The sequence below is a fragment of the Crocuta crocuta genome, unplaced genomic scaffold (genome assembly GCF_008692635.1).
Source record: "Crocuta crocuta isolate KB4526 unplaced genomic scaffold, BGI_CrCroc_1.0 scaffold762, whole genome shotgun sequence".
NCBI classification, from domain to species: Eukaryota; Metazoa; Chordata; class Mammalia; order Carnivora; family Hyaenidae; genus Crocuta; species Crocuta crocuta.
The window spans coordinates 916187-943839 of NW_027529524.1; the positions used below are offsets into that span (position 1 = coordinate 916187).

The following is a 27653-nucleotide window of genomic DNA, read 5'->3' on the forward strand; positions in this document are numbered from 1 at the left end:
CCTACTTCCTTTTTTTTTTTTTTCCTAAGTTTCAACAAAGCACAAGTATCTAGGCTTATGTTTCTTTCCTGGAGATTTGATCTAATCCTCATTATTTGAATATCTCTTCCTTAGAAATGATCTTTTAATTTGTACTCTTAAGTAGTTCTCTCTTCCCTTCTGAGATCTAGTTTGTGTCTATAATGACATCTCTCTTCAAACTGAACAATTTATTATCTTTCTCCCTATGGATTCCTTGTCTATGATTGGTGTTTTCATGTTATCAGTTACCAACTATCAAATTGGAGTCATCTTGAGTTTCTCCATGTCACATATGTTTAGTTTGTTGTCCAAGTCAGTTCATTTCTCTTTTGAAATGTTCTCACATCTGTTCCTTTCATTTTATTCTCATTGCCCCTTAATGAGTTAGGCTATTGCCTTTTTCTGGCTGTATCACTACAATAGTCTTCTAGCTGACTTCTCAATCTCCTTTCTGTTGTCTAACCCACCAGATTACTCTTTCTGAAAGATAACTCAGCTTATATCTATTGCCTATCAAATAATGGAATAAAAACTTGAGTCTCCCTAGAACTCTAGTTCTTATTCCAACCCTGTTTTCCTCTAATACCCTCAGTTTTTGCCAAATGTCAATCATTTAGACCCCCCAATTGTCATAGTTTTTGCTATGCTAATATTTTTACTTAATTTTTTTAAAAAAATTGACTCACCTTTTATTTATTTTTTCATATTTGTTTTTATTTATTTATTTTTATTTTTATTTTTTGCAGTTGGTTTTCATGTTTTTTCTACAAATGGTTTATTTTGACTCACCTTTTAAATTAATCTCATAGTAATCTATAATTCCAAAAATCATGGACTTGATGGGTTGGATATACATTTTTTAATTCACATAAAAGTAAATATTAAATATTACTATTAAAATGATTACTTGGGGACCACTTGAAATCATCTACATCAGCAGGTCCTCATCTCCTTTTGTGTCCTTGTCCTTGGGGAAATTTGTTGCAAACAGATTCTCTGCTCTCCTCTCTGACTTTAAAATAGATTTTCCATATTCTAAACTTTTAATTTTTTCTCTAACTTCCTTTTCCAGTCAATTCAATTTAGCACTGAGGATGGAGATCATGGTAAGATATAGATCTTCCTTCAAGGAGTTTATACTCTAATAGTGGAATTACAAATCCAGGGGCCTCAAACCGTATACAAACCCTATCCATCTTCTTTTAATGCCCAGCCCAAATTCTACTGCCTATGAAAATCTTTCATGTATTACCTCCATCCAAAGAGATTTTACTCTTCTGAATATTTCCTGTTGTATTTACTGCTCTGAATCATTTTTTATATTTATATGTTCAAAATGGTTTTAAAGTTCTCATTTATCTACTTGATAAGGATATTTTTGCATACCTTTATGGATATTGCAGTTAGTAGGGACCAAGTAAATAACTATTTGGTTAGCAAGGCATATACCACACTTCTCTGAGAAAAATAACTCTACATTTCTTTAATCAGAGTTTTATTTAATTTTTTCTTAATTATATTTTCCTGGCAATGGTTCGACATGAACATACATTTTGAAAACTTGCATTTGGAAGCTGAAGCTTGAGACGGAAATCTAAATGAAGCAATTTCTGAAGGACCTTCTGCCAGATTACAAGCAAAGGGGCAGAAAATTTGTGACTAAAGCGAATGTAAGGAGTGTATCATTTTATCCTATATCATAGAAGACTTGGAGCTAGTTTTGAAGTTTATGTGTTAGAACAAAATAATTAAATTGTTTTGTTAGTTTATGAAATCTAGTATTATTTTTTCTTTAATGTGATCTTTTTTTTTTTTACTGCCCATTTTCTTTCCATAACCTTCTTTTGGGTCTATGTTCTTCTTATCCTCTTTACCCATCTTTTTTTTATCCTTTTTTTTCATAGAATCTCCTTTTATATCCTTGTCCTCTGTGTTGTCTTCTTCTCCTTCCTTGTCCTTGTCTTCTGTCTTGTCTCCATCTTCTTCCTTGTCCTCATTCTCACCTTCCTTTATGTCCCCACCTCCCTTCTTGTCCCTATCCTCTGCCATGTCTTCATTTCCATTATTGCCCATGTCCCCTGTATTGTCCTCATTTCTCTCCTCATACTTGTCTCCTGTCTGGTCTTCATCTCCCTTCTTGTCCCCATCCTCTATCTCGTCTTCATATCCGATATTGCCCATGTCCTCTGTCTTGTCCTCGTCTCCCTCCCTGTCCTTGTCCTCTGTCTTGTCTCCATCTCCTTCCTTGTCCTCATTCTCACCACCTTCCTCTATGTCCTCACCTCCCTCTTTGTCCTTGTCCTCTGTCTTGTCCTCATATACTTTTTTATATTTCTTTTTGTTCCTTCCCTCCTCCTTGTATTTGTTCTCCTTTAAGTCCTTGTCTTCCTTCTTGTCCTCATCTCCCTTCTTCTTCATGTTCATCCTTTCTTCTTCTTCTTCACCTTTATCTTTTTCACCACCTCCTTTCTTTGATTGGGCCTTATCTATTTCCTTTTCCTTGTTCATGTTCTTCTTAGTATCTTTTCTTTTGTCTTTTGTTTCTCTTCTCTCTTCTTTACTCTGAGTTTTCTTAGGAAGCTCTTCAACTTTCACTCCAGTTTTCTGTTTTTGTCTCTTTTCACAAGTCTTCTCAGGGCCACTTACTCCTCGCTCTTGCTGCCATTTAGGACAACTCTGGCTATTTTGTAAAGGGACTACTTGAATTCTCAAATAAATATCCTGTTTTGAGGTCTTTTTCCTTGCTTCTCGGCCACTTTTTATTTCTGGTTTTGTATCTTCTTTCAAATTACCTGAAAATATAACAGATAATATAAGTGTATAATTCATTCATATCTTGGTTTTTCTCTATTGGCATTTTTTGCTATTAAACATTTTTACTTTGTTTTAAGGTTGAGACAATAAATTTGTTCTCCCAATAATATAAAATTTGTGAATCATACACATATAAAGGATCAGATAAGAGGTTCTTGGAATACAGACTTTTCAAGAATTGAACCAAGAAAAGGGAAAAATACAACACAAAGGAATTGGAAATTCCTTAATAGAAAATGACTAGAGTGTATGATTAGAGATGTATGTTGAAAAGGAGACGTTTTTGTGAGAAGATTTATGTTATTATATAATATTTATATGATTCCTTAAGGAAGCTCCACTTCCCTTTGAGTGATAAAGAGAATTACTAAGCAAGCAATTTGAGAGACAATGAAGCTGGAACTTTCCTTAGCTATCTCATATGTTTTCAGGAACTCTGTTTTAAAAGTCGTTTAAAAACGGTAGCATTATTTAAGGTGGTGGAACAACTGGTTCCTCTAGTACCTGTGCCAATAAAAGGAATATTTATTACTGTGTGATACATAGCAAACTAAAATTAATATTTTTATAAAAAGGAAAAATAGAGCATGATAACTTGTTTTATTGAAGTCCAGATTCTTTTAGTTAATCATTTCATGGTTAACTTATCTTTTAATTTATTTTGAATGTTTGTCTCTATTATGCTTCAATGCATCTTCCATATTTAATCTAGAGCAAGTAGGACAAGTAGTTACCAAAATACGACAGATAATATAATTTAAGCAAGTAATGAGAGTTAGGAGTCTCCCCAAATTGTGAGTGGGTCAAGAATTTAATGAGAGCCCATATGTTATGTATCATAGTGGTCTCCCGTGATGAGAGTACCAGATATTTGTCACTGGACACACAGGTTTATTCAGTTGTTTCTGCCCACCTGTGTATGTATTCTGTAATTGGCTCTTCTTTTTGGCTGTAGTCTAGGTGGCTGTTTTGAGTTTGGGTGTTGCATTATCCGTATTGAGCAACCCCCATCCACATTTCCCCCACTCTGTATTTCATTAGTAAAGGAAAATTCACATTTGGGGAGCTGAAACACACAGCAGTTTAAAAGTTTTGGGAATCAGCAAAGCAATAATTTATGAAACTGGACAGGTGATATTGAGGGTAAAGAGATGAGGGAGGGTATTATGAAGGACATTTTCTTTTTTTCTTTTTAATGTTACTTTACTTATTAACCAGTGTTTTTGTTTCTGGTTTTTTTTTTCCAAATAGTTTATTGTCAAATTAGTTTCCACGTAACACCCAGTGCTCATCCCCACAAGTGTCCTCCTCCATGCCCATCCGCCCTCCCCCCCACATCCATCAGTCCTCAGTTTTTGTCAGCATTCAAGAGTCTCTCATCGTTTGCTTCTCTCCCTTTCCCCCACCATTTCCGCCCTTCTTCTCCCCCTTGTTCCTCCGTCAAGTTCCTCCTAATCCTCCGAAATAAGTCAGGCAGAGAAGGACAAATATCAGAAGCTTTTAATCTTGATGAGGTCCCAATCATTTATTTTTGNTTTGGAATAGCTTGAGAAGAATTGGGATTAATTCTGTTTTAAATGTCTGGTAGAATTCCCCAGGGAAGCCATCAGGTCCAGGGCTCTTATTTGTTGGGAGATTTTTGATAACTGATTCGATTTCTTCACTCGTTATGGGTCTGCTCAGGTTTTCTATTTCTTCCCGTGTGAATTTTGGTAGTGAGTGTGTGTTTAGGAATTTGATGAAGGACATTTTCAACAGGGCTTCCACTTGGATGGAATGTGGGCATTGTGGAATAAGCCTGTTGTTTTGAGAAGACTTCTTAGACTGAATTCAGGATAACGGAGCAAACCTCGGATGAGGAGTTTAAAAATATTTGAGTTCTATTACTTATTATGTGGCCTTTGCCAGACACTTTTAATCTTTTTGTATTTCAACTTTTTCATATGTAGAATGGAGTTAATAATACTGGCTTTGTTTACTCCATAGAGTTATGTGAGAACAATATGAGAAAAAGTACATTGATATGTTTTTAAAATTGCTAAAATAATAGACAACAAATGTATTTGTGGTTAACAACTTATAACACAAAAGGAAATTTTACTGTTAAACATAATACAGTGGTCTTTTAATTTAAAAACATTTCAGGTTCTGTGTCCACAATATTGATTGGTTAATCCTTTAAAAGTTTGCATAATATTCCATTTATATAATCTAATAATTTTAAATCAATCTCTTATTGTTGAATATTATCTGCAAATTTTAATTATTGTAAATAATGATGTGATAAACCACACAATACATATGCCTTTGAAAAACTGTTCTTTTATTGAGGAAAGAAAACTATAAATATGTTACTCAAAGTACATGCACATTATGTACTTTGAAACATATTGTCAGAAATATAAAATAGCCAAGCACCAAAAAACATAATGCTCTGTAAATCTTCCCAATCTTTCACAAACAGATAGCTTCTTTAAAAAGCTCTTCTTTATTTGTATTTCTTTGACTAACTAGTATTTTTGGATTTTTAGCATTTATTGTTTGATATATTTCCTGTACCTTTTGCTTTATTTCTTTTTTTCCCCCAGAGATCATTATATACTGAATCTACTATAATATATATTATATATTTAATTGCATTAAATATTAATAATCAATGCAATATTTGTACAATATATTTATAATATTATATTAAATTATATAACATTTTGTTTACACTATAATTTTTAGTATTGATTTATAGTATTGATTTATTTTATTATTATTATTATTTAAAATGTTTTATTTATTTCTAGGAGAGAGAGAGAGAGACAGCATGAGCAGGGGAGGGTCAGAGAGAGAGGGAGTCACAGACTGAAGCAGGCTCCAGGCTCTGAGCTGCCAGTCAGCACAGAGCCCGACGTGGGGCTCGAACCCACGAACCGTGAGATCATGACCTAAGCGAAAGTCGGACGCTTAACCGACTAAGCCACCCAGGCGCCCCTATAGTATTTATTTATTATGTCTATTCATGGTTTCTAACCATTAAGTGGATTATTTGCTTTTTGGGTGTTGAGTTTGCTAAGTTCTTTATAGATTTTGAATATTAATCCTTTATTAGATATGTCATTTACAAATAACATCTCCCATTCAGTAGGCTGCCTTTTAGTTTTGGTGATTGTTTCCTTCTCTGTGAGAAGCTTTTTATTTTGATGAAGTCCCAATAGTTTATTTTTGCTTTATTCCCTTGCTTCTGACTATGTGTCTGGGAAGTTGCTATAGCTAAGGTCAAAGTGGTTGCTTCCTGTGTTATCCTCTAAGATTTTGATGGTTTCCTGCCTCACATTTAGGTCTTCCATCCGTTTTAAATTTATTTTTGTATATTGTGTAAGAAAGTGGTCCAGTTTCATTCTTCTCTATGCTGCTGTCCAGATTTCCCCAAAACCATTTGTTGAAGAGATCTTTTTTCCACTGAATATTCCTTCCTGTTTTTGTCAAAGATTAGTTAACCATACAGCTGTGGGTCCATTTCTGGGTTCTCTATTCTGTTCCATTGATCTATGTATCTGTTTTTGTGTGAGTACTATACAGTCTTGATGATTACAGCTTTATATTATAGCTTGAAATCCAGAATTATGATGCCTCCAGTTTTGTTATCTTTTTTTTCTGGATTGCTTGGTCTAGTCATGGTGTTTAGTGTTTCCATACAAATTTTAGGATTGTTTTTTCTAGCTCTGTGAAAAATGCTGTTGGTATTTTGATGGGGATTGCATTAAATGTGTAGATTCCTTTGGGTAATACAGACATTTTAACAGTATTTGTTCTTTCAATCTCTGAGCATGGAATGCTTTTCCTTTTCTCTGAGTCCTCTTCAATTTCTTTCTATAGTTTTCAGAGTATGGATCTTTTACCTCTTTGGTTAGGTTCATGCTCAGGTATCTAATTGTTTTTGGTGTACTTGCAAATTGATACAATTCCTTGATTTCTTCTTCTGCTAATTGGTTATTGGTATATAGAACTGCAGCAGATGTCCATACCTTTATGTGTAAACTGCAACTTTGCAGAACTTATTTATTAACTCTAGTAATTTTTTGTTAGTTTTTTTTCTACATAAAGTATAATGTCATCTGCAAATAGAGGAAATTTGACTTCTTCCTCGTCAATTAGATGCCTTTTATTTCTTTTTGTTGTCTGATTGCTGAGGCTAAGACGTCCAGTAATATATTAAATAGTTTGGTGAGAATGGACATTCTTGTCTTATTCCTGACCCTAGAGGAAAGGCTCTGAGTTTTTCCCCAGTGAGGTTGATATTAGCTGTGGGTCTTTTGTACATCGCCTTTATAATGTTGAGGTATGTTCCTTCTATCCCTACTTTCTTGAGGATTTTTACCAAAATTGGATGCTATAATTTGTCAAAAGGTTTTTCTGTATCTGTTAAGAGGATCATGTGGTTCTTAATCCTTTCTTTTACTAGTGTGGTATATCTCATTCATTGATTTGCAAATATTGAACCAGCCCTGCAGCCCAGGAGTAAATCCCACTTGATCATAGTGGATAATTCTTTTAATGTACTGTTGAATTCAATTTGCTAGTATTTTGTTGAGAATTTTTGCAGCCAGGTTCATCAGGGATATTGGCTTGTGATTCTCCTTTTTGGTGGGGTCTTTGTCTGATTTGAAATCAAGGTAATGCTGGCCTTGGAGAATGAGTTTGGAAGTTTTCCTTTCATTTCTGTTTTTTGAAACAGTTTGAGAAGAATAGGTATTAACTCTTCTTCTTCTTCTTCTTTTTTTTTTTTTGGTATTAACTCTTCTTTAAATGTTTGGTAGAATTTCCCATGGAAGCCATCTGGCCCTGGACTTTTATTTGTTGGAAGATTTTTGATTACTGATTCCATTTTTTGATGGTCTGTTCAAGTTTTGTGGGGGTTTTTCCTGTTCCAGTTTTGGTAGTGTGTGAGTTTCTAGGAATTTATCCATTTCTTCCAGGTTGTCCAGTTGGAAACAACTGGCATATAATTTTTCATACTATTCTCTTATAATTGTATTTCTGTGGTGTTGGTTGTGACCTTTCATATTTTGTTCATGATTTTATTTATTTGGGTTCTTTCTCTCTTCTTTTTGATAAGTCAGGCTAGGAGGTTATCAATTTTATTAATTCTTTCAAAGAACACGCTTTTAATTTCTTTGATCTATTCTACTGGGTGTTTGGTTTTTTTGTTTGTTTGTTTCTATATCATTTGTTTCTGCTCTAGTTTTTATTATTCCCCTTCTTCTGCTGGCTTTAGGCCTGATTTGCTCCCCCATTTCTAGCTCCTTTGGGTGTAAGGTTAGGTTGTGTATGTGAGAGCTTTCTTGCTTCTTAAGGTAGGCCTGTGTTCCAATATATTTTCCCCCTAAGAATTGTGTTTGCTGCATTCAAAAGGTTTTGGAGCGTCAGGTTTTCAGTTTCATTTGCTTCCATGTATTTTTTCTATTTCTTTTTTAATTTTCAGATAACAATTTCATTTTTTAGTAAGATGTTCTTTTTTTCTTTTCTTTTGAGAGGGAGAGGGTAGGGAGAGAGGGGAGAGAGGGGGAAGGGAGGGGGAGAGAGAGAGAGAGAGAGAGAGATTGAGAGAGAGAGAGAAAAGGAATATAAGCAGAAGGAGGGTCAGATAGAAAAAGAGAGAGAATTATCAGCAGGCTCCATACCCAGTGCTGAGCCCAAATTGGGGTTTGATCTCATGATCCTGAGGTCATGACCTGAGCCAAAAGCATGAGTCGGACATTTGGCTAACTGCACCACCTAGGTGACTTTTGTAGGATGTTCTTTAACCTCCAAGTATTTGTTGTCTTTCCAAAGTTTTTCCTGTGATTGACCTCAGGTTTCATAGCATTGTGGTCTGAAAATATACATGGTATGATCTTAATCTTTTTATACTTGTTGAGGGCTTATTTGTGACCCAGTATGTGATCTATTCTGGAGAATGTTCTGTATGCACTCAAAAATAATGTGTTTTCTGTTGCTTTAGGATGTAATATTTAAGTCCATCGAGTCCAGTGTGTCATTCAAAGCCATTGTTTCGTTGTTGATTTTCTGCTTAGATGACCTGTCACTTGTTGTAAGTGTGGTGTTAAAGTCCCATCCTATTATTGTATTATTATCAATGAGTTTCTTTAAGTTTATTATTGATTTATATATTTATGTGCTATCAAGTTCGAGGCATAAATATTTATAATTGTTAGATCTTCTTGATGCAAGATCAGTTTGTCTGATATAAGTATGGCTTCTCCAGCTTCCTTCTCCAGTGTCCCTTAGTATGAGAGATGCTTCTTCATCCTCTTACTTTTAGTCTGTAGCTGTCTTTAGTATAAAATGAGTCCTTTGTAGGCAGAATGTAGATGCATCTTGCTTTTTTTTTTTTTAATCCATTCTGATACCCTGTCTTCTGATTGAATCATTTAGTCCATTTACATTCAAGGTGATTAATGAAAGATATGACTTTAGTGCCATTGTGTTACCTGTAAATTTGGTGTTTCTGGGATGTTCTCTGTTCCTTTATAGTCTTTGTTACTTTTGGGTTTTTTTCCCCCCGCCTAAGAGTCCTCTGTAAATTTCTATTATTGGTTTAGTAGTTAGTTTTTAGTGATTTCGTTTTTGTCTGTCTGCAAATCTCTTTATCTCTCCTTTTATTCTGAATGCCATTCTTGCTGGATAAAATATTCTTGGCTGCATATTTTTCTCATTCAGCACAGAAGTGCCCTTCTGGCCTACCAAGGTTCTGTAGAGAGATCTCCTGCTAACCTGATCTGTCTTTCTTTGTAGATTAAAGACTTCTTTTTCCTTGTTGCTTTCAGGATTCTTTCTCTGGCTGTGTATTTCATTAATATTATATGCCTTGATAATGGCTGGCTTTTGTTGAAGTTAATGTGAGTTCTCTGTGATTCTTGGATTTGATGTGTGTCCTTCCCCAGATTAGGGGTGTTTTCAGCTATAATTTGCTCAAATAAACTTTCTGCCCCCTTTTCCTCTGTCTTCATCTTCTGGGACTCTTATGGTACAAATGTTATTCCATTTTAATAAGTTGCTGAGTTTCTTAAGTCTGCCTTCATGATCCATTATCTTTGTTTCCTCCTTCTTTTCAGCTTCATTATTTTCCATAATTTTATTTTTTATATCACTGATTCAGTCTTCTGCTTCATCCATCTTTGATATTATGACATCCATTTGGATTTGCATCTCAATTATAGCATTTTTAATTTCAGCCTGTCTAGATTTTAGTTAGATTTCTTTTATCTCTACAGTAATGGATTCCCTAGTGTCTTCTATCTTATTTTTTCAAGCCCAGATAGTATCCTTATAATTATTTTTTTAAATTCAAGTTCAGATAGCTTACTTATATATGTATTGATTAAATCCCTGACCATTATTTCTACTTCCTGTTCTTTCTTTTGTGGTGAATTCTTCCATTTTGCCATTTTGTCCAGACCCCCCCTCCCCCGAAAAAAAAACCCTATATCCTAGGTGTGTTTTTGGACTGATTATTAAGAGAAGCTAGATTTTGACTCAGGTCATCAAGTCAGGGGTGGTGGGATCGAGTTCTGTGTCAGGCTTTGAATTAAAAGAATGGAGTATGCTTGGGATTCTCTCTCTCCCTCTCTCTCTTCCCCACCCTGCTTCCTCTCTCTGCCTCTTAAAATAAATGAATAACTTTTATATATAAATAAAAAAAGGAATGAAAATATATAACATTATATATGTGGAATAAAAAATAATTTTTTAAACAATTAAAATTTTTTTTTAAAAGATAAAGGATGCTAGACCTTATTTATTCTAGAGATGAAGCTTTGCAGCACTCTGTGATCAGTAGACAGTGCATGAGAGAGTTTATGTTGGTCTTCGGGGGGGAGGGTTTCTATACTGATTTTCAGGAAAACTTGCCTTAATGCAGATGCACCCATGAGGTCCAGGGACATGGGTCTTTGTGTAAGCAGGTTGGATCTCCACTTGGTGGTACTGTTTGGTGCTATTTAGATCAGTGAGGTCAGTCCTTGTTGATGGGAGGGGTGCTAAATAGTTTCATTGTTCCCTCTTTCCCCAGAAACTGAGAGTTTGAGCTTGCCACTCTTTAGAAAGCTCTCACAAAAGAACAAACAATCCTGCTTCTTGTGTTCCTGGCTTTCCTTTGATCCTTGCATTCGCCCTGTCTGGGTCCAAGCCATCAACTTGCCAGGTGGTATCTTACTCCTATGTTTTATCCCAGGCTCATGGGCACATTTTTGAACTCCAAATTTTATGGCCTCCCATGATGCAGACCTGTGTAGATCCTTTGCACAAGGGTTTAACTATACTTTTGATGTTTGCCAGCCTGTCCTAGGAAAGCAGATACACAACTGCACAGCAATTCAGAGTATGAGACAAAGGAGTGTCCAAAACCTGACACCTAGGCTCTCTGCTCTCCAGGCATTCCCTGCTCCTATGCTTGTAAACAGTGCAGCACATTGGCACCCATTCTTCTTGCAACCCAGAGGATCCTCAGAACCCGTTGTCTGCTCCTGGGTCTCCACCCTCCTACTCTACCAGAGCACCTTTAAGCCAGGCATGACCCCAGTAGTAGTGAACTTCTAAAACCAGATTTTGTGTTCTGCTGTTTATAATACCCTGTCATAGTTTCTGTAAGCAGGGCTCCCTCCCCTCTGCTGCACCTGCAGTTCTTATCGCCCCCAAATCAACTCTCCCCACCTCCTGCTTTTCAAAAGGTGGTTGCTTTTCTACTTGTAGACTTGCATCTTTGTTCTCTCAGCCCTCAGATTGATTCCTTCTTGTTCAGAATGATTTGATAATTACTTAGCTGTGTTTGAGGGAGGAGGGAAGCTTAGGGTTTCCCTACCCCTTCACCATCTTATCTCCTCTCCACCATCTTAAAATTCTTCCTCAATCAAACTTTTAAATTATAGTTTCTGTGTTTTATATCATTCTTAGAAAATAACTTTGTCAAGAGAGCACTGTAAGATGTTAGTTTGCAAAGTAAAAATTATTTTACAGTGCACATCAATGCTTTAATAATCATTTTTCAAAAATTAAAAATAGAAATACCATATGATTCAGTAATTCTACTGTTTAGTATTTACCCAAAGAAAATAAAAATATTAATTTGAAAAGATATATGCACCCCCATTTTTACTGCACCATTATTTATAATAGCCAAAACGTGGAAGTAATGCAAGTGCAATCAATATATGAACAGATAAAGAACGTGATATATATATATATATACACACATATATACATACATATATATACACACACATTGTATATGTATATATAAACGTTGTATATATATAAATATTGTATATATTCATTGTATACACATACATGTATGTATACAATGAATACATATACATATATAATGAAGCATTATTCAGTCATAAAAGAGAATGAAATCTTGCTATTTGCAACAACATGGATGGACCCAGAGGGTATTATGCTAAGTAATATAAGTCAGACAGAGAAAGACAAATACCATATGATTTCACTTATTTGTAGAATCTAGAAAACAATTCAGAAAACAAAACTAATGAACAAACCAAGAAACCTAGACTTTTAAATACAGAGAACAAATTGGTGGCTTGCCAAAGGGGAATTGTGTGGGCAAATGTGTGAAATAAGTGAAGAGGATTAAGAGATACAAACTTCTAGTTATAAAATGAATAAGTCATGGAGATAAAAAGTATAGCATAAGGAATATAATCAATAATATTGTAAGAACATTGTATGGTGACAGATGGTGAGTACACTTATCACGATGAGAATTGAGTAATGTATGGAATTGCTGATCACTATGCTGTACACCTGAACTAATATAATATTATACATCAACTGCACTTCAAAAAAGTCTAGCCTTGATATGAGTGACTTTGTTTTAGGGTGTATACTGATTAGTAGTAAAGACTTTTTCAGCCTTCCAAATTAGGACCTGCATTTTTATAGAAAGCAGACTAGTATCAAATAAAGAGAACAAAATGTAAAGTCAAAAGAACTGGTCTTAAAATTGGTTTATCATTAACAGTTACATGATGTATGAAAAATTCTCTCTCTGGGCCGCAGATCTATTAACTATGTTAATGGAATATTCACGAACTAACCATAAATGGTTAACTTCTGGCACATAATAATTCTCCAGCAAATATTTGTTTAAAATGAAAATAAAATTTTCATGGTTAAAAAATCTTAATTACAAGAAAATTTGAAAAGCATAAGAGGTCCAAGGACAAAAAATATCATCCATAGTCCCACAACTCAAAGATTACCACTTTTGATTTATTTTATTTTAGGTCTGGATGCTTTGATTTTATTTTTAACTCTTTTTCCTTCTTTCGTTCTTTCTTTCTTTCTTTCTTTCCTTCTTTCTTTCGAAAGTATAATTACACTCTAAATAATTTTATGCTACATTTCACTCTATTAAAAACCTTTTTCTAAAGTTAAGATGGTGGAGAAGTAGGGGGTTCTGGATATTCCTGGTCCCCCAAATACAGTTGTATTGAGGTCATATTACTTGGAACACCCAGGAAATAGATCTGTGGAGTGGCAGAAGTATCTCCACTTCAGTTGGAAATGCTTGGCAGGACTGAGGTGTGTGTATGTGAGTTGGGGGAGATAAAATGGTAGAGACACAGAAGAGAGGAAAAGGGCATCCAAATCCAAGGGGCTCTGAACTCCCTTCAAAATCAACAAAAGCAAGTCAACACCATGACATGTCATACTAAAACTTGAAAAATACAAAGATAAAGAAATAATTCTGAAAGAAGCTAGGGACAAAATGTCCTTAACCTACAAGGGTAGACACATAAGCTTAGTAGCAGATGTATTCACTGAAATTTGGCAGACCAGACAGCAGTGGCAAGAAATATGTAATGTGATAAATAGGATAAATATGCAACCAAGAATGCTTTATTCAGTAGGGCTGTCATTCAGAATAAATAGAGAGATAATGATTTACCAGACAAACAAAAACTAAAGAAATTTATGACCACTAAATCAGCCATGTAAGAAATTTTAGAGGGACTGAATGGAGGAAAAATAAATCAAACAGCAAAGATTACAAAGGACCAGAGAACATCACCAAAACCACCAAATCTACAGATAACACAATGGCACTAAGTTCATATCTTTCAATAATCACTCTGAATGTAAATAGACTAAATGTTCCAATCAAAAGACATACTATCAGCGTGGATTAAAAAAAAAAAAGATCCACCTATATGCTGCCAAGAAGAGACTAATTTTAAATGTAAGGAGACCTGCAAATTGAAAGTGAGAGCATTGAAAAACATCTCTCATGCTAATGGAGGTCAAAAGAAAGCTGGAGCAGCCATACTTATATCAGACAAATTAGATTTTAAAACAAAGACTGTAACAAGAGACAAAGAAGGGCATTATATCACAATTAATGGGTCTATCCATCAAGAAGATCTAACAATTATATATATTTATGCCTCAACTTGGAAGCACCCATATATATGAATCAGTTAATCACAAATATAACGAAACTCATAGATGATAATACCATAATAGTAGAAAACTTTAATACCCCCATAGAGCAAAAGAAAAGTCATCCAAGAAAAAATAAAAAAGGGAACAATGGCTTTGAATGACACACTGGATCAGATGGACTTAACAGATATATTCAGAACATTTCATCCTAAGGCAGCAGAATACACATTTTCTCAAGAGCACATGGAAAGATCTCCAGAATAGATGACATACTGGGTACAAACCAGCCCTCAACAAGTATAAAAATATTGAGATCATACCATGCATATTTTCAGATCACAACATGCTATGAAACTTGAAATCAATGACAAGAAAAAAATTGGAAAGCCCTCAAATACATAGAGTTTAAAGAACATCCTAATAATGAATGAATAGGTTAACCAGGAAATTAAAGAAGAAATAAAGTATACATGGAAGCCAATGAAAATGAAAACACAACAGGCCAAACACTTTGGGATACAGCAAAAGCAGACTTAAGAGTCTAAAAGGCATACTGAAAGTCACTGCAATTCTGTCCTATCTCAAGAAGCAAGAAGGGTCCTATACAACCTAACCTTACACCTAAAGGAGCTAGAAAAGGAGCAACAAATAAAGCCCAATGCCAGCAGAAGAAAGGTAATAATAAAAATTAGAGAATAAATGATATAGAAACAAAAAAAATGGAACATTTCAATGAATCTAAAATATATTTTTAAAAAAATAACTAACAAAATTGATAAACCCCTAGCCAGAGTTATGAAACAGAAAAGGGAGAGGACCCCCCAAAAAATCATGAATCAAGGAGGGGATAAATCACAACCAACACCACAGAAATACAAGGAATTATAAGAGAATACTATAAAAAATTATATGCCAACAAACTGGACAATCTGAAAGAAATGGATAAATTCTTAGACACTCATACACTACCGAAACTCAATTGAGAAGAAATAGAAAATTTGAACATGAAATTATTTCCAACGGGAAAAGGAAAGTTTATTCCAACAAATAAATGGAATCAATTATAAAAAATCTCCCAACAAATATGAGTCTTGAGTCAGATGAGCTCTCAGGGAAATTCTAACAGACATTTAAAAAAGAGTTAATACCTATTCTTCTCAAACTGTTTCAAAAAATAGAAATGGAAAGGAAACTTCGACAAGGCCAGCATTACCTTGATTCCAATATCAAAGACCCCACTAAAAAGTAGAATTACAGGCTAATGTCCCTGATGGACCTGGATGCAAAAGTTTTCACCAAGATCCTAGCAAATTGAAATCAATAGTACATTAAAAGAATTATTCATCATGATCAAGTGGAATTTATTCCTGGGCTGCAGGGCTGGTTCAATATTCACATATTAATCAATGTGACACATCATATTGATAAAAGAAAAGATAATAACCATATGATAATAACAAATAGATGCAGGAAAAGCTTTTGACAAAATACAGCACTCTTTCTTGATAAAAACCTTTAGAAAGTAAGGTTGGAAGGAACATACCTCAACATCATAAAAGTCATATATGAAAGGCCCACAGTTAATATCATCCTCAATGGGGAAAAACTGAGAGCTTTCTCCCTAAGGTCAGGGATGTGACAGGGATGTCCACTCTCACCACTGTTGTTCAACATAGTGTTGGAAGTCCTCCTCAACAATCAGACAACAAAACAAAATAAAAGGCATCCAAAGTGGCAAGGAAGAAATCAAACTTTCACTCTTCACAGATGACATGATACTCTACATGGAAAACCTGAAAAACTCCACCAAAGATTCCTGGAACTGATATACGAATTCAGCAAATTTGCAGGATATAAAATCGACATACAGAAACTGTTGCATTTCTATACACCGATAATGAAGTAGCAGAGAGAGAAATCAAGGAATTGATCCCATTTACAATTACAGCCAAAATTGTCAAATACCTAGGAATAAACCTAAACAAAGAGGTTGAACATCTGAACACTGAAAACTATAGAAAGCTTATGAAATAAATCGAAGAAAACACAAAGATTTGGAAAGACATTCCATGCTCATGGGTTAGAAGAAAAAATATTGTTAAAATGTCTGTACTACTCAAAGCAATGTATACATTCAATGCAATCCCTATCAAAATAATACCAACACTCACAGAGCTATAACAAACAATTCTAAAATTTGTATGGAACCACAAAATACACTGACTAGCCAAAATAATGTTGAAAATGTAAAGTAAAGCTGGAGGCATCACATTTCCAGGCTTCAAGCTGTATCACAAAGCTGTAATCATTGAGACAGTATGGTAGTGGCACATAAACACACACATAGATCAATGGAACTAATAGAGAACACAGAAATGGACCCACAAATGCATGGCCAACTAATCTTTGGCAAAGCAGGAAAGAATATCCAATGGAAAAAAGACAGTCTCTTCAGCAAATGGTGTTGGGAAAGTTGTACAGCTACAGGAAGAAGAATGAAACTGGATTACTGTCTTACACCATAGACAGAAATAAATTCAAAATGGATGAAAGACCTAAATATGAGACAGGAAAACCATCAAAATCCTAAAGGAGAAAGTAGTCAACAACCTCTTTGACCTTACTAGATATGTCTCTGGAGGCAAAGGAAACACAAGTAAAAATGAATTATTGGGACCTCATCAGGATAAAAAGTTTCTGGACATCAAAGGAAATAATAAACAATACCAAAAGGCAGTAGATAGAATTGGGGAAGATATGTGCAAATGATATACTGGATAAAGAATTAGTATCCAAAATCTGTAAAGAACGTATCAAACCCAAAGCCCCCTCCCCCCCAAACCCCAAATAATCCAGTGAATAAATGGTGAGAAGGCATGAATAGACACTTTTTCAAAGAAGACATCCAGATGGCTAAAAAACACATGAAAAGATGCTCAACATCTGTGATGGTAAGTGGAGGTGGGGCCTTTTGGAGGTAATTAGGCCATGAGGGTGGAGAACCTTATCATTCTGGCACTATGTCAGAACCTGACCATGTTGGTGCCCTGATATCAGAACTTCATCTTTCAGAACTATGAGGAATAAATTTACATTGCTTGTAAGCCACCCAGTATATGGTACTTTGTTATAGCAGCCTGAACTAAGACAGACAGGATGTGAGAGCAACAAAGGATTCCTCTCTTTATTCTCATGTTCCCATTAGTATCGTGGAGAGAAGGAAGCCTACTTTTACTCAATCCACATGGCTGAAATCCTTCAGAGATATTTAACATGTTTTCTTTCTTCTTCTTTTTTTTTTTTTTCGGCTTTCCTTCATTTACCTTTCTCATTGTCTCCTTTCCCTTATTTCTTTATTGCTATTTTTCTCTACTATTTTGGTTTGTTTGTACAATCTGATTTACTATCGTTGATAAGCCATTTGAGCACTGGCAATGACTATTCCAGATACATTTATTTTTTTCTGTTAATCTGGGAAATGCCTTTGACAATTTTAACTACACCATACATTCACTGTAAGCAAATAAAAGGTTAAGTATTAGATTAAAATTATTGTGTTAGAAGTGATGGTTCCTTCAGGAACTTTTAAGAAAGATAATAATATAATATTTAAGGAGAAAAGTTCTCTCTGTTTTATTACGTATTTTTCTAAAGTCAAAATACAAATAAATGTTTCAGAGTGTCTTGGTTGGAGTTTTTGAATAATTTCTTATGATAGATTATTCTGGATTTAGTGGATGCTTTTGCCTGGGATGCTACCATTTTATTCAGAGTAAAGCTTGAAGAAGAAGGAAGAGAGGAAAGTCTATTTCACATTCTATTTTCTCAGCTACTACGAGAATTTGAAGCCGTTTGGATTAACTTGTCTTCCATGCATCTTCTTTTCCTAACTCATCCATTTTTCCCTTTCCAAGTTTTTTGCTTTTCTTATAGATTCTGCTACAAAATTTGTTAGTTTCTACTGATAAGTCAGTCCAAGAAGATCATTTGCCTTTAATTTTACTCTTTTGGATAAGTGATGGCTCTAATTTTAGAAACATCATAAACTAAGATATGTTGGGTAAATATACAAGTCTCAAGGTAGAAGTGAAAATCATAATGTCAGAAAAGTTTCCCAGACCCTCAGAATATCTTTGGGTAATGGGATTAACAAATAGGAAGAAAACATATTAATAACTATTAAAGATATTGACAGAAAGAAACCAAAACAACATATTAAAAAAATTTCCCCTAATAACATTAATTCCTACTCCACAGCTTTAGAAAGGGAGCATTTGAAGGTGAGATTTTTCGATGTGATATGATTAGCATCTCTTGCGTGAATCATGTCTTCTCATTGTAGCAGCCGATCGAGGAAGGCCTATTCAGTATGAAGCATTGATATCCTTCAGTGGATTGGTGTGCTGTGACATCATTTCACTTTAAAAAGTCATTTTCTCTGTTTTTCTTCCTCTAGTCAGCTCATTTATTTTTAACTTTTTCTATCTTTTTTATTTGTTTCATATGTTTTTACAAACATTTTTCAAACTTACGAGGGGTCTGTAAATATTTAGCTGAAATAAATCAAAGAAATTATTCAGATTACATTTTCTGGATCAATGACTGGGTCCTTATTTAGACCATAAATTCCTTTCCTAAGAAATAACAATTTTTTCAGTTTATTGAAGCGTGTTTTAGGTTGAATATTTTTATTTTAAGAATGACTTTTGGTTTTTGGATTTTTCTGAACCCTTCATTTTATAGGCCTTCAGGGACAGTTGAGTAGATGGAGCCCATTCTAGCTTTCAGTCCAGAATTGAAATCCTCCAGTAGATTGGTATTTACATATTTACTAAAGTCCCTCCTTTCATTTTTGTTCTGCCACTTCTGTCTCTTTTATTTTATTCTCTGCTACCTTCTCGTTCTTATTTAAATCACTGAGAACTGTTTTTCAAAAGAAATACTAATTTTTGTGATAAATTATTTTGTCAACATCTTTCCCCTTTATAATTTTCTTTATTTAAAATTTTAAAATATTTAAAAGTTTTTTTTTAATGTTTATTTATTTTTGAGAGAGACAGAATGTGAGTTGGGGAGAGGCAGAGAGAGAGGGAGACACAGAATCTGAAGCAGGATCCAGGCTCTGAGCTGTCAGCACAGAGCTCTATGCGGGGCTTGAACTCAGGAGCTGTGAGATCATCACCTGAGCCGAAGTCAGACTCTCAACTGCCTGAGCCACCCAGGTGCCCCAATATTAATTTTCTTTTTAATCACAAGAGTTAATGTTTTCAAAAACAGCACTACTGCAGGAAAAGGGAATTATGAGCTCTCATTTTCCCCGTGTAAGTGAAATTACTAGTTTCAACACTGCTTGGGACTGAGTTACTTTTACATTAAGACAGGGAAGGGGAAATGATTTGGCGTTACTACAGACTTTTCTAAAGTGAAAAATTTCATTTTAATGTTTTATTTTTGTACATGGTGTATATTTAATGTTGATAATCTTCTTTTGTTAAGTACATCAGTAGTGTGGATCCAGGGTGACCAAACCATCTGTGACGTGCTGGAGGGTTTTAGTCCTGTCACAGATAGAATTTAAGAGGGCTGGGCAGGACACTCTTCCCCAAGAATCACTTTTTTTCACCTCACCACCTTATTGGAAATTGATACTCTGGAAGATTGTAACTGTTGTCTTACTTTAAACCAAATTTCCCTAAATGCATCAATTAATTTCTTTCAATTATCTTATTTTCAAGTTAACTTTTTTACCTTTATTCTTTTCTAACATGTAAATAAACTGTGTTAAATAATAGCAAATGCCTCTGGTATTTCTTGTTTTCCTAGTAAGTGATTTTAACATTTCACTTTCTAAAAATTTCTTGATGATCTACGGGACTTCTGTATAAAAAGAAAGGAAAGGAGACTGATAAGTCAGCCTGAGTTGAAATAGGCATTTTGTGAAAAGTTCCCTGGATTCTATAGGAGATTGACATATACTAAAATTGAGAGATGCAAAGGAACTTACTTGTGGCTACTGGAGTTGATCCTAAAAAACAAAACGAATAATAATATAGTCAAAATAAAAATATGCTTTTTTTTGGTGTAATATACCGTTTTCTACTATATTTTTCAGAAAGATTTTTTTTTTAAGTGGGACATTTACAGAGCACCAAATCAACCCTGTTTGTATTTCTAAAATAATCTGGCTATTTCAATGGGCCTAGCAGAAAGACAGAATATAGCGCTTATTCTACACTTTCTTCATAAATATGTATATATATATATATACATACACACACATATATATTTTTACCATTTAAATATTTCATTTTTAGTTGAACTATTTATGAAGAAGAATTTTTCAACATTTTAATTTTCTTACCATCATTTAGTTCTCTCAGTTTTCCTCGTATAATCTGTTCCTGCTCCTTTCCTTAGCCTGGGAATCCATTTGACTTTTTTGTTTGTTTGTTTATACATGTGTCACAGAGTGGAAAATTAAGATATTGCTCACAAATAGGCTTAACACATTTTCCCTGGTGATATTATTACACATCACAGTGAATATATGTATTTTTCTGTTAATAAGGAATATATGCTTTCTAAAATTTATCAGAAATCTACATATTTCAAAACAATTAGAAGAGCTTTCCAAAGGCTAGAAATGGCACTCCTTAGATAGTATGGAATATCAAAATATACTATAAGGAGAAAACAGCAAGGGAGCCAATGAGTAACACTAATTCTCTCAAAAGAAAAACAGCACTATTTGAGGTCACTTTGGCACATATTGAATATAATTGATATTGATTATCTTCTGTTCCTTTTTTCCTCCATTCTGTCAATGTTAATTCCAGAAATATTTGTTAACCCTTCATTGTGTTCCAGGCACTGTACCCAGCACAAGGGACCCAGCTGTGAGTAAGAATTAAAAATTTCCTGTCTTTCAGGAGCTTCTAAAAAGAGATGTCAGGCTTAAGCTTTAGGGTGTGTGTGGAGATGTTTCACTTCTATTTAGGGTAAAATTAAAATTCAAAGTGAAAATTGTTTCCTTGGATCCATAAGCGTATATTTTTGTACCTTTAATTTGGTACTCAGTTGAATGGAAAAACAAATAGGAAAACTAGCAGTATGTCAAAGGCATGAAAATTATAATATCCCGGTCTCTTATTTTAAAAATGGTGATACATAGTCATATATGTTTCCATTCTGAAATAAGATCCCAGGTTATTTCATAAAGCAAAGCTAAGTTTGCTCAACACTCCTCAAAAGGGAGCTGAAATTCAGGCTCTCTTAAACTGAAGCATCACTTAAAGTTACCTTCTATTTGTTTTCCTACTTCCTTCATCTTTTCCTTTATTCTTTTCATAAACTACGTTTAAATAAGAGATCTGTTCTGTTTATTGTTATCAGTCTATTGTAGATAGCGATAAGAGAATTACATTTTTAATTCTATGTTCATTCTGTTAATCAGGTTTTTTTTCTCCCTGGCACTGAGAATATGGTTTCTTATGAAAGTCTTCCTAAGGGAGATTTTATAACCCCCTGCTGAACTCTTTAGGATCTTTGGCTTATGCTTCCTAGGATATCCCACTTTAATTCCACCCCTATCCCATCACAAGCAATGAAATATGGTTTCATGTCACAATCCACCTTATTTTCCATGAGAGAGGCTTTAAATGTGAAGTGGCCATCTAATCATGTAAGTGGCTGTCCTCTCAATCTAAAGACACATTTCAGAGTCATTTTTCTAAAATGCAATTCTAATCATGTATTCTTTGAAAACTTCTTCCAAGACCCAAACTCCTGGTATGACTTATGAAATCCTTCATAATTCTCCTTATACACTACTCCAGACTTCTTTCTTTCTGATACCAACACTTCCCTCTCTTTACAGGGCTCTTAACCCAACACAGAATCAGAGGAAGAGGATATTGGGAACAAACTTGAGTACATTCAGTTTATAAAATTTGAGTGAGTCTTTCTCTCTCTGAGATAGACTTAGAGCAAGACATTGCCTGACTTTCATGAGTATATAATGTCTTATCTCAGTAACATCCTAGATGCTTCTCTCTAAATGACATTTAGTACCTCCTGTATAATTTTAAGTTGTTTTTTACCCCCAGGACACAGGGATTCTCAGATTTCTAAGAAAACTATCTATACTTAGGATCTTATATTTTGAAATCTGCTTTCAGAATAAGCTTATGTGATGACTACCATTATCTGCATTTCACTGATGTAGTAAATTGCCTAATGTTCCTCAACTCTTAATTGGATTTGAACTCTAGAAGCTTGGCTCCACAAAGCTTGCCTCTAACATTGCTATTTTATTCCCACCCTTCTCCCCAACTCCATGTTGACTCCTTTGACAGTTTAATCCTTGACCTCCAAATCTCTTTCTTTGAATTTTACTTCCCTGACACTTTTTCTGTACATGATTTTTAATTTCTTTCTCTCCTTCTTTTTGTTTTGTTCTGCTGTCTGGCATTCTTTCAAACCAGAGAGGATTGTTAACCTGTCTTTAGTAAAAGACCAAGAAGGTGGAAAATCTGTTCTGGGAATCCAGGTTTGACTACACTTCATTCTACCTCTTTATGAGATTTATAGGGAAATGAAAAGAACATAATTTTCTTCTTTTTCTAAAATAAGTGCTTAAGAGTCTACCATATTGTATGTGGTAGTATAATATATACTGGGGATGGAGAAATGAACAGAGGAACACTGATCTTGTACTTGCAGACATAACAGTTAAGTAAAGGAATAAGTCACATAAAAAAATAATTTCATCGGGGCGCCTGGATGGCTCAGTCGGTTAAGCATCCGACTTCAGCTCAGGTCATGATCTCATGGTTCATGGGTTTGAGCCCCGCGTCAGGCTCTGTGCTGACAGCTAGCTCAGAGCCTGGAGACTGCTTCAGATCCTGTGTCTCCCTCTCTCTCTGACCCCCCCCGCCCCCGCTCATGCTTTCTCTCTCTCTCTCTTTCTTTCTCAGAAATAAATAAAACATTAAAAAAATAAAAAAATAGTTTCACCAATGTGAAATTCAGACTAAAAGAGCACTCAATCTATAAGGTATCAAAATCCTTAAGGAATTATTAAGATCCTTTATGAAAGACAGCTAGTGTGCTGGGATATCTGTCTTTAGTGGCCAGTGTTGGGCAGAAGAACATTAGGAGATATACTAAAATCCTAAATGTGGAGATAAAACTTTATATGTAATACAATAAACTAGTGGAAGACACCTCCAATGATGTGTGGAGGGAAGTCTTTCTTTGAATCCCCAAAATAAAAATGTGAAAAACAAGTATATTTACTTCCAACAGAATTGTTTCTGTTTAATCAAGAACACCATAGACTAAGTTCAAAGACATATAACAGATTAAGAAAAGATATTTTCAAAGTGTAAAAATTATGAAAGATTAATATCCATAATATGCAAAAGATGCCTGCCATATAACAAGAAAGAGCTGGGAACATGAATGGAAAAATGGGCAAAATATATGAATAGGCAACTTAGAAAAGGAAAGCCTGAATTGCTATACATGAACTCACCAGTAGACACCAAAAAGCAAATTAAAATAATGAGGAGCTTTCTTATGCCAACCAGATGGCCAACTAGGAAGATAGATAAAACAAAGAGCTGTACAGGATGTGAGATGAAGGGAACATTCTTCCAACAACTGATGAGAGTATGGATTGTTACATTAGTTCTGAAAAGCAATCTAACAATGAAATTAAGTATCTGTACATCCTATCAGTGGAACTACTTCCAAGTATCACTTCTAGAGAAATAACTCATAAGATATAAACTCCAGATCATTGATGTGAGCTGAGAATTATAGAGACCATGCCATCTGTGGAAAAGGGAGTGAATAAATACACTGTGGTTAATGTATATGGGGCAATAAATAGTATGCAGTACTTAGAAACAACTGGTGAGTCCAAGGATAGATTTTTGAAAATATAGTTCTAAGCAACTAAAAAAGTGATTATAAAGTTATATAAATAGATCTCAAAAATAAAGTGATAAGGGAAAAAAGTAAGGAATTGGTCTTGTGCTCGATCAACATACTTTTTTTAAATGATCAAAACACGTTGATCCCCAAACAAAACTACCTATTTTATTTATTTATTTATTTATTTATTTATTTATTTATTTATTACAAATAGTTTATTGTCAAGTTGGTTTCCATATGACACCCAGTGCTCATCCCCACAAGTGCCCTTCTCCATGCCCATCTCCCCCCTCCCCCAAAACTACCTATTTTAAAGTGATAGTTGTAGGGAGGAGTTTACGATTGTGAAGAAGCAGGGAGACTCTGGGCTTTTCTAGTCCCTCAAACACAACTGTATTGAGGTCAGATCACTTGATACACCCAGTTTGGAAGAAAGATCTCCATAGTTGGAGGGACAGAGTGTCAGGTGCAAGGTACATGAAAGTCAAATGGGGAAGAGAGAAAAGCAGCAAGCAGTACAATGGAGAGGAGGAACCCTTTCCATGGAAAGACAAAAGGGAGAGAAAGAGAATTAGCACAAGAGGAAAACCCCTCTGGACCACAGACTGGGGAGTGAGAAGTACTGGATGCCCTGGTTCTTTTTTGCAAACAGATTTTGGAGCTCAAACTATGAGGTTTTGGAAATGTCTGACTTCCTCCAGAGTGGAGATGTGGTGAGTGCTCCTGGGGAGGAAGGAGCTGGCCCTGAGTACATAGTGCAATGTAGTGATTTCAGGGGCACACTGGAAGAGAACATTCCCCTTCCTGAAGTACTTTTGGAAGAGGGTATATTTCATAAGGACAAAAGGCCCCACAGGTGCCAGCCAAAGGCCTTTGATCAGCAGGCGACAGAGGTGTACTCAGAAGGGACTTTGTTGCTTTTAGTTGTATCACATCAACAATTCCATGCACTATGCTGGCCTGGGGCTATTTTTAAGGGACAAAGGACTTAAGACACTGCATGGAGAGTCTCTACTCTGGAGAAGGAGGGGGTGGGTCCATTAGGTTCTGGGTCCTTTAAGACTTCACCTTAAGTCTTTGAATCCCAGCTACGTGACAAAGAAAAAACACAGGAGAGGGGCGCCTGGGTGGCTTGGTCGGTAAGCGTCCGACTTTCGACTTTCGCTTAGGTCATGATCTCACGGTTCGTGGGTTCGAGCCCCGCGTCGGGCTCTGTGCTGACTGCCAGCTCGGAGCCTGNCCTCACTATTCTGTGAAGGCTGCCTGAACAGTGGAGGGTGTGATATCGTCTGCCCAGAGATAGAGTTTGAGGTAGCGCCTTTTCCCTGCCAACACCAACATGGAGGGATATCAGAAAGCAACACAGCACCCCTAGTGGAGGCAGGACTCCCTTACATAAAATCCCGCACCTCTATGCCTGGCAAATACTTATTTGCTGAGGCAAGACTGATTCTGAGCCAGCGCAGCAAGCCTCTGCTCCAGAGCAGCCAGGATCCTGCCTGCACCAAGTGTACTGAAAATCCAGTGCTTCAAAATGACATCTGCAGTTTTTGTGGAGATAGGACCAGCCTTACATTCTTTTCTTCCTTCCTTCCTTCCTTCCTTCCTTCCTTCCTTCCTTCCTTCCTTCCTTCTTTCCTTCCTTCCTTCCTTCCTTCCTTCCTTCCTTCCTTCCTTTCTTCTCTCTCTCTCTCTCTCTCTCTCTCTCTCCCTCTCCTTTCTTTTGGAATCAGGCTCCTAGTTTCTTGGTTCTTTTTTCTTTTTATTTTTTTTTCTGGTTCAGATGTCTTTATTCTTTATTTTCTTTCTTTTTCTTTTCTTCTTTTTTTCCCTTTAGAATCAGCCATATAGTTTTTCAATTCTCTGGTTTTTTTGGTTCTTTTTCTCTTTCTCCCTCCCTCCCTCTGTCCCTCTTGCACTTGTACTCTCTCTCTCTCCACATAGACAAATAAACTTTAAAAATTTAAAAGGAATATCTAACAATTGTAACAATTTAAATATTTATGTTCCTAAATTGAGAACATCCAAATATATAAATCAATTAATAACAAACATGAAACTCATTGATAATAATACAATAATAGTAGGGAAATTAATACCTCACTTATAGGAAAGGACAGGTCATCTAAGCAGAAAATCATCAAGGAAACATTAGCTTTGAATGACACACTGGACCAGATGGATTAAATGGATATATTCAGAACATTTCATTCAAAAGCAACAGAATTATACATTCTTCTCAGTTTCATATGGAATATTTTCCAGAATAGATCTCTTACTGTATCACAAATCAGCCCTCCACAGGTACAGAAAGATCAAGACCATACCATGCATATTTTCAGACCACAACATGCTATGCAACTTGAAATCAACCATAAGAAAAAAAATTGGAAAGTCCTCAAAATACATGGAGGTTAAAGAACATCTTACTAAAGAATGAATGAGACAACCAGTAAATTAAAGAAGAAATTAAAAAAAAAAATACACAGAAGCCAATGAAAATGCAACAGCCCAAACTCTTTGGGATGCAGCAAAAGCAGTTCTAAGAGGAAATTATGTTGTAATTCCATTCTATTTCAAGAAGCAAGAAAAGTCCCCAAAACACAATCTAATCTTAAACCTAAAGGAGCTAGAAAAGGAGCAGTATATAAATCTAAAGCCAGCAGAAGAAAGAAAGTAGTAAAGATTAGAGCAGAAATAAATAATATAAAAACAAACCAAAAAGAAAAAAAAAAAACTCCAGTAGAACAGAAAATGAAACTAAGAGCTGGTCTTTTGAAAGAATAAACAAAATTGATAAACCCAAAGCCAGACTTGTCAAAAAGAAAAGATATAGAACCCAAATGTGTAAAATCACAAGTGAAAGAGGAGAGATCACAAATAACACAACATACAAGAAATTATATGCCAACAAACTAGGCAATCTGGAAAAAATGGTCAAATTCCTACAAACTCACAAACTACCTAAACTGGAACAGAAAGTAATAGAAAAATTTGAACAGATTCATAATAAGCAAAGTAATTGAATTAGTTATCAAAAACCTCCCAACAAACAAAAACCTTGGGCCAGATGGCTTTGATCAGACTTTTAAAGAAGAGTTAATATTTATTCTTCTCAAACTGTTCCAAAAAAAAAAAAAAAAAGAAATGGAAGGAAAGAAGGGGTGTCTGGATGGCTCAGTTGGTTAAGTGTCCAACTCTTAACTTTGGCACAGGTCATGATCTCACAGTTCGTGACACTACACTGACAGTGTAGACTCTACACTGACAGTGTGGAGCCTGTTTTGAATTCTGTCTCCTTCTCTCTGCCTTTCCCCCACTTGCTCTTTATCTCTCTCTTAAAATAAATAAAAATAACTTAAGAAAAAAAGAAATGGAAGGAAAGTTTCCAAACTCATTCTATGAAGCCAATATTATCATGATTC

General features: G+C 35.1%; 1 protein-coding gene across 1 annotated transcript in view; it reads right to left on the bottom strand.

The window, feature by feature from the left end:
* Window positions 1–1522: 1522 nt before the first annotated feature.
* The window catches only part of LOC144229016 (uncharacterized), a 166554-nt gene continuing 140423 nt past the window's right edge, over window positions 1523–27653 (bottom strand). Inside the window, exons 24-25 of the mRNA XM_077760966.1 lie at window positions 20294–20314; window positions 1523–2813 (exon numbers count right to left, since the gene is read on the bottom strand). Of these exons, the coding sequence (XP_077617092.1) occupies window positions 1783–2813; window positions 20294–20314 (1052 nt within the window). The 3' untranslated portion in view covers window positions 1523–1782. The remainder of the gene's footprint in view (window positions 2814–20293; window positions 20315–27653) is intronic.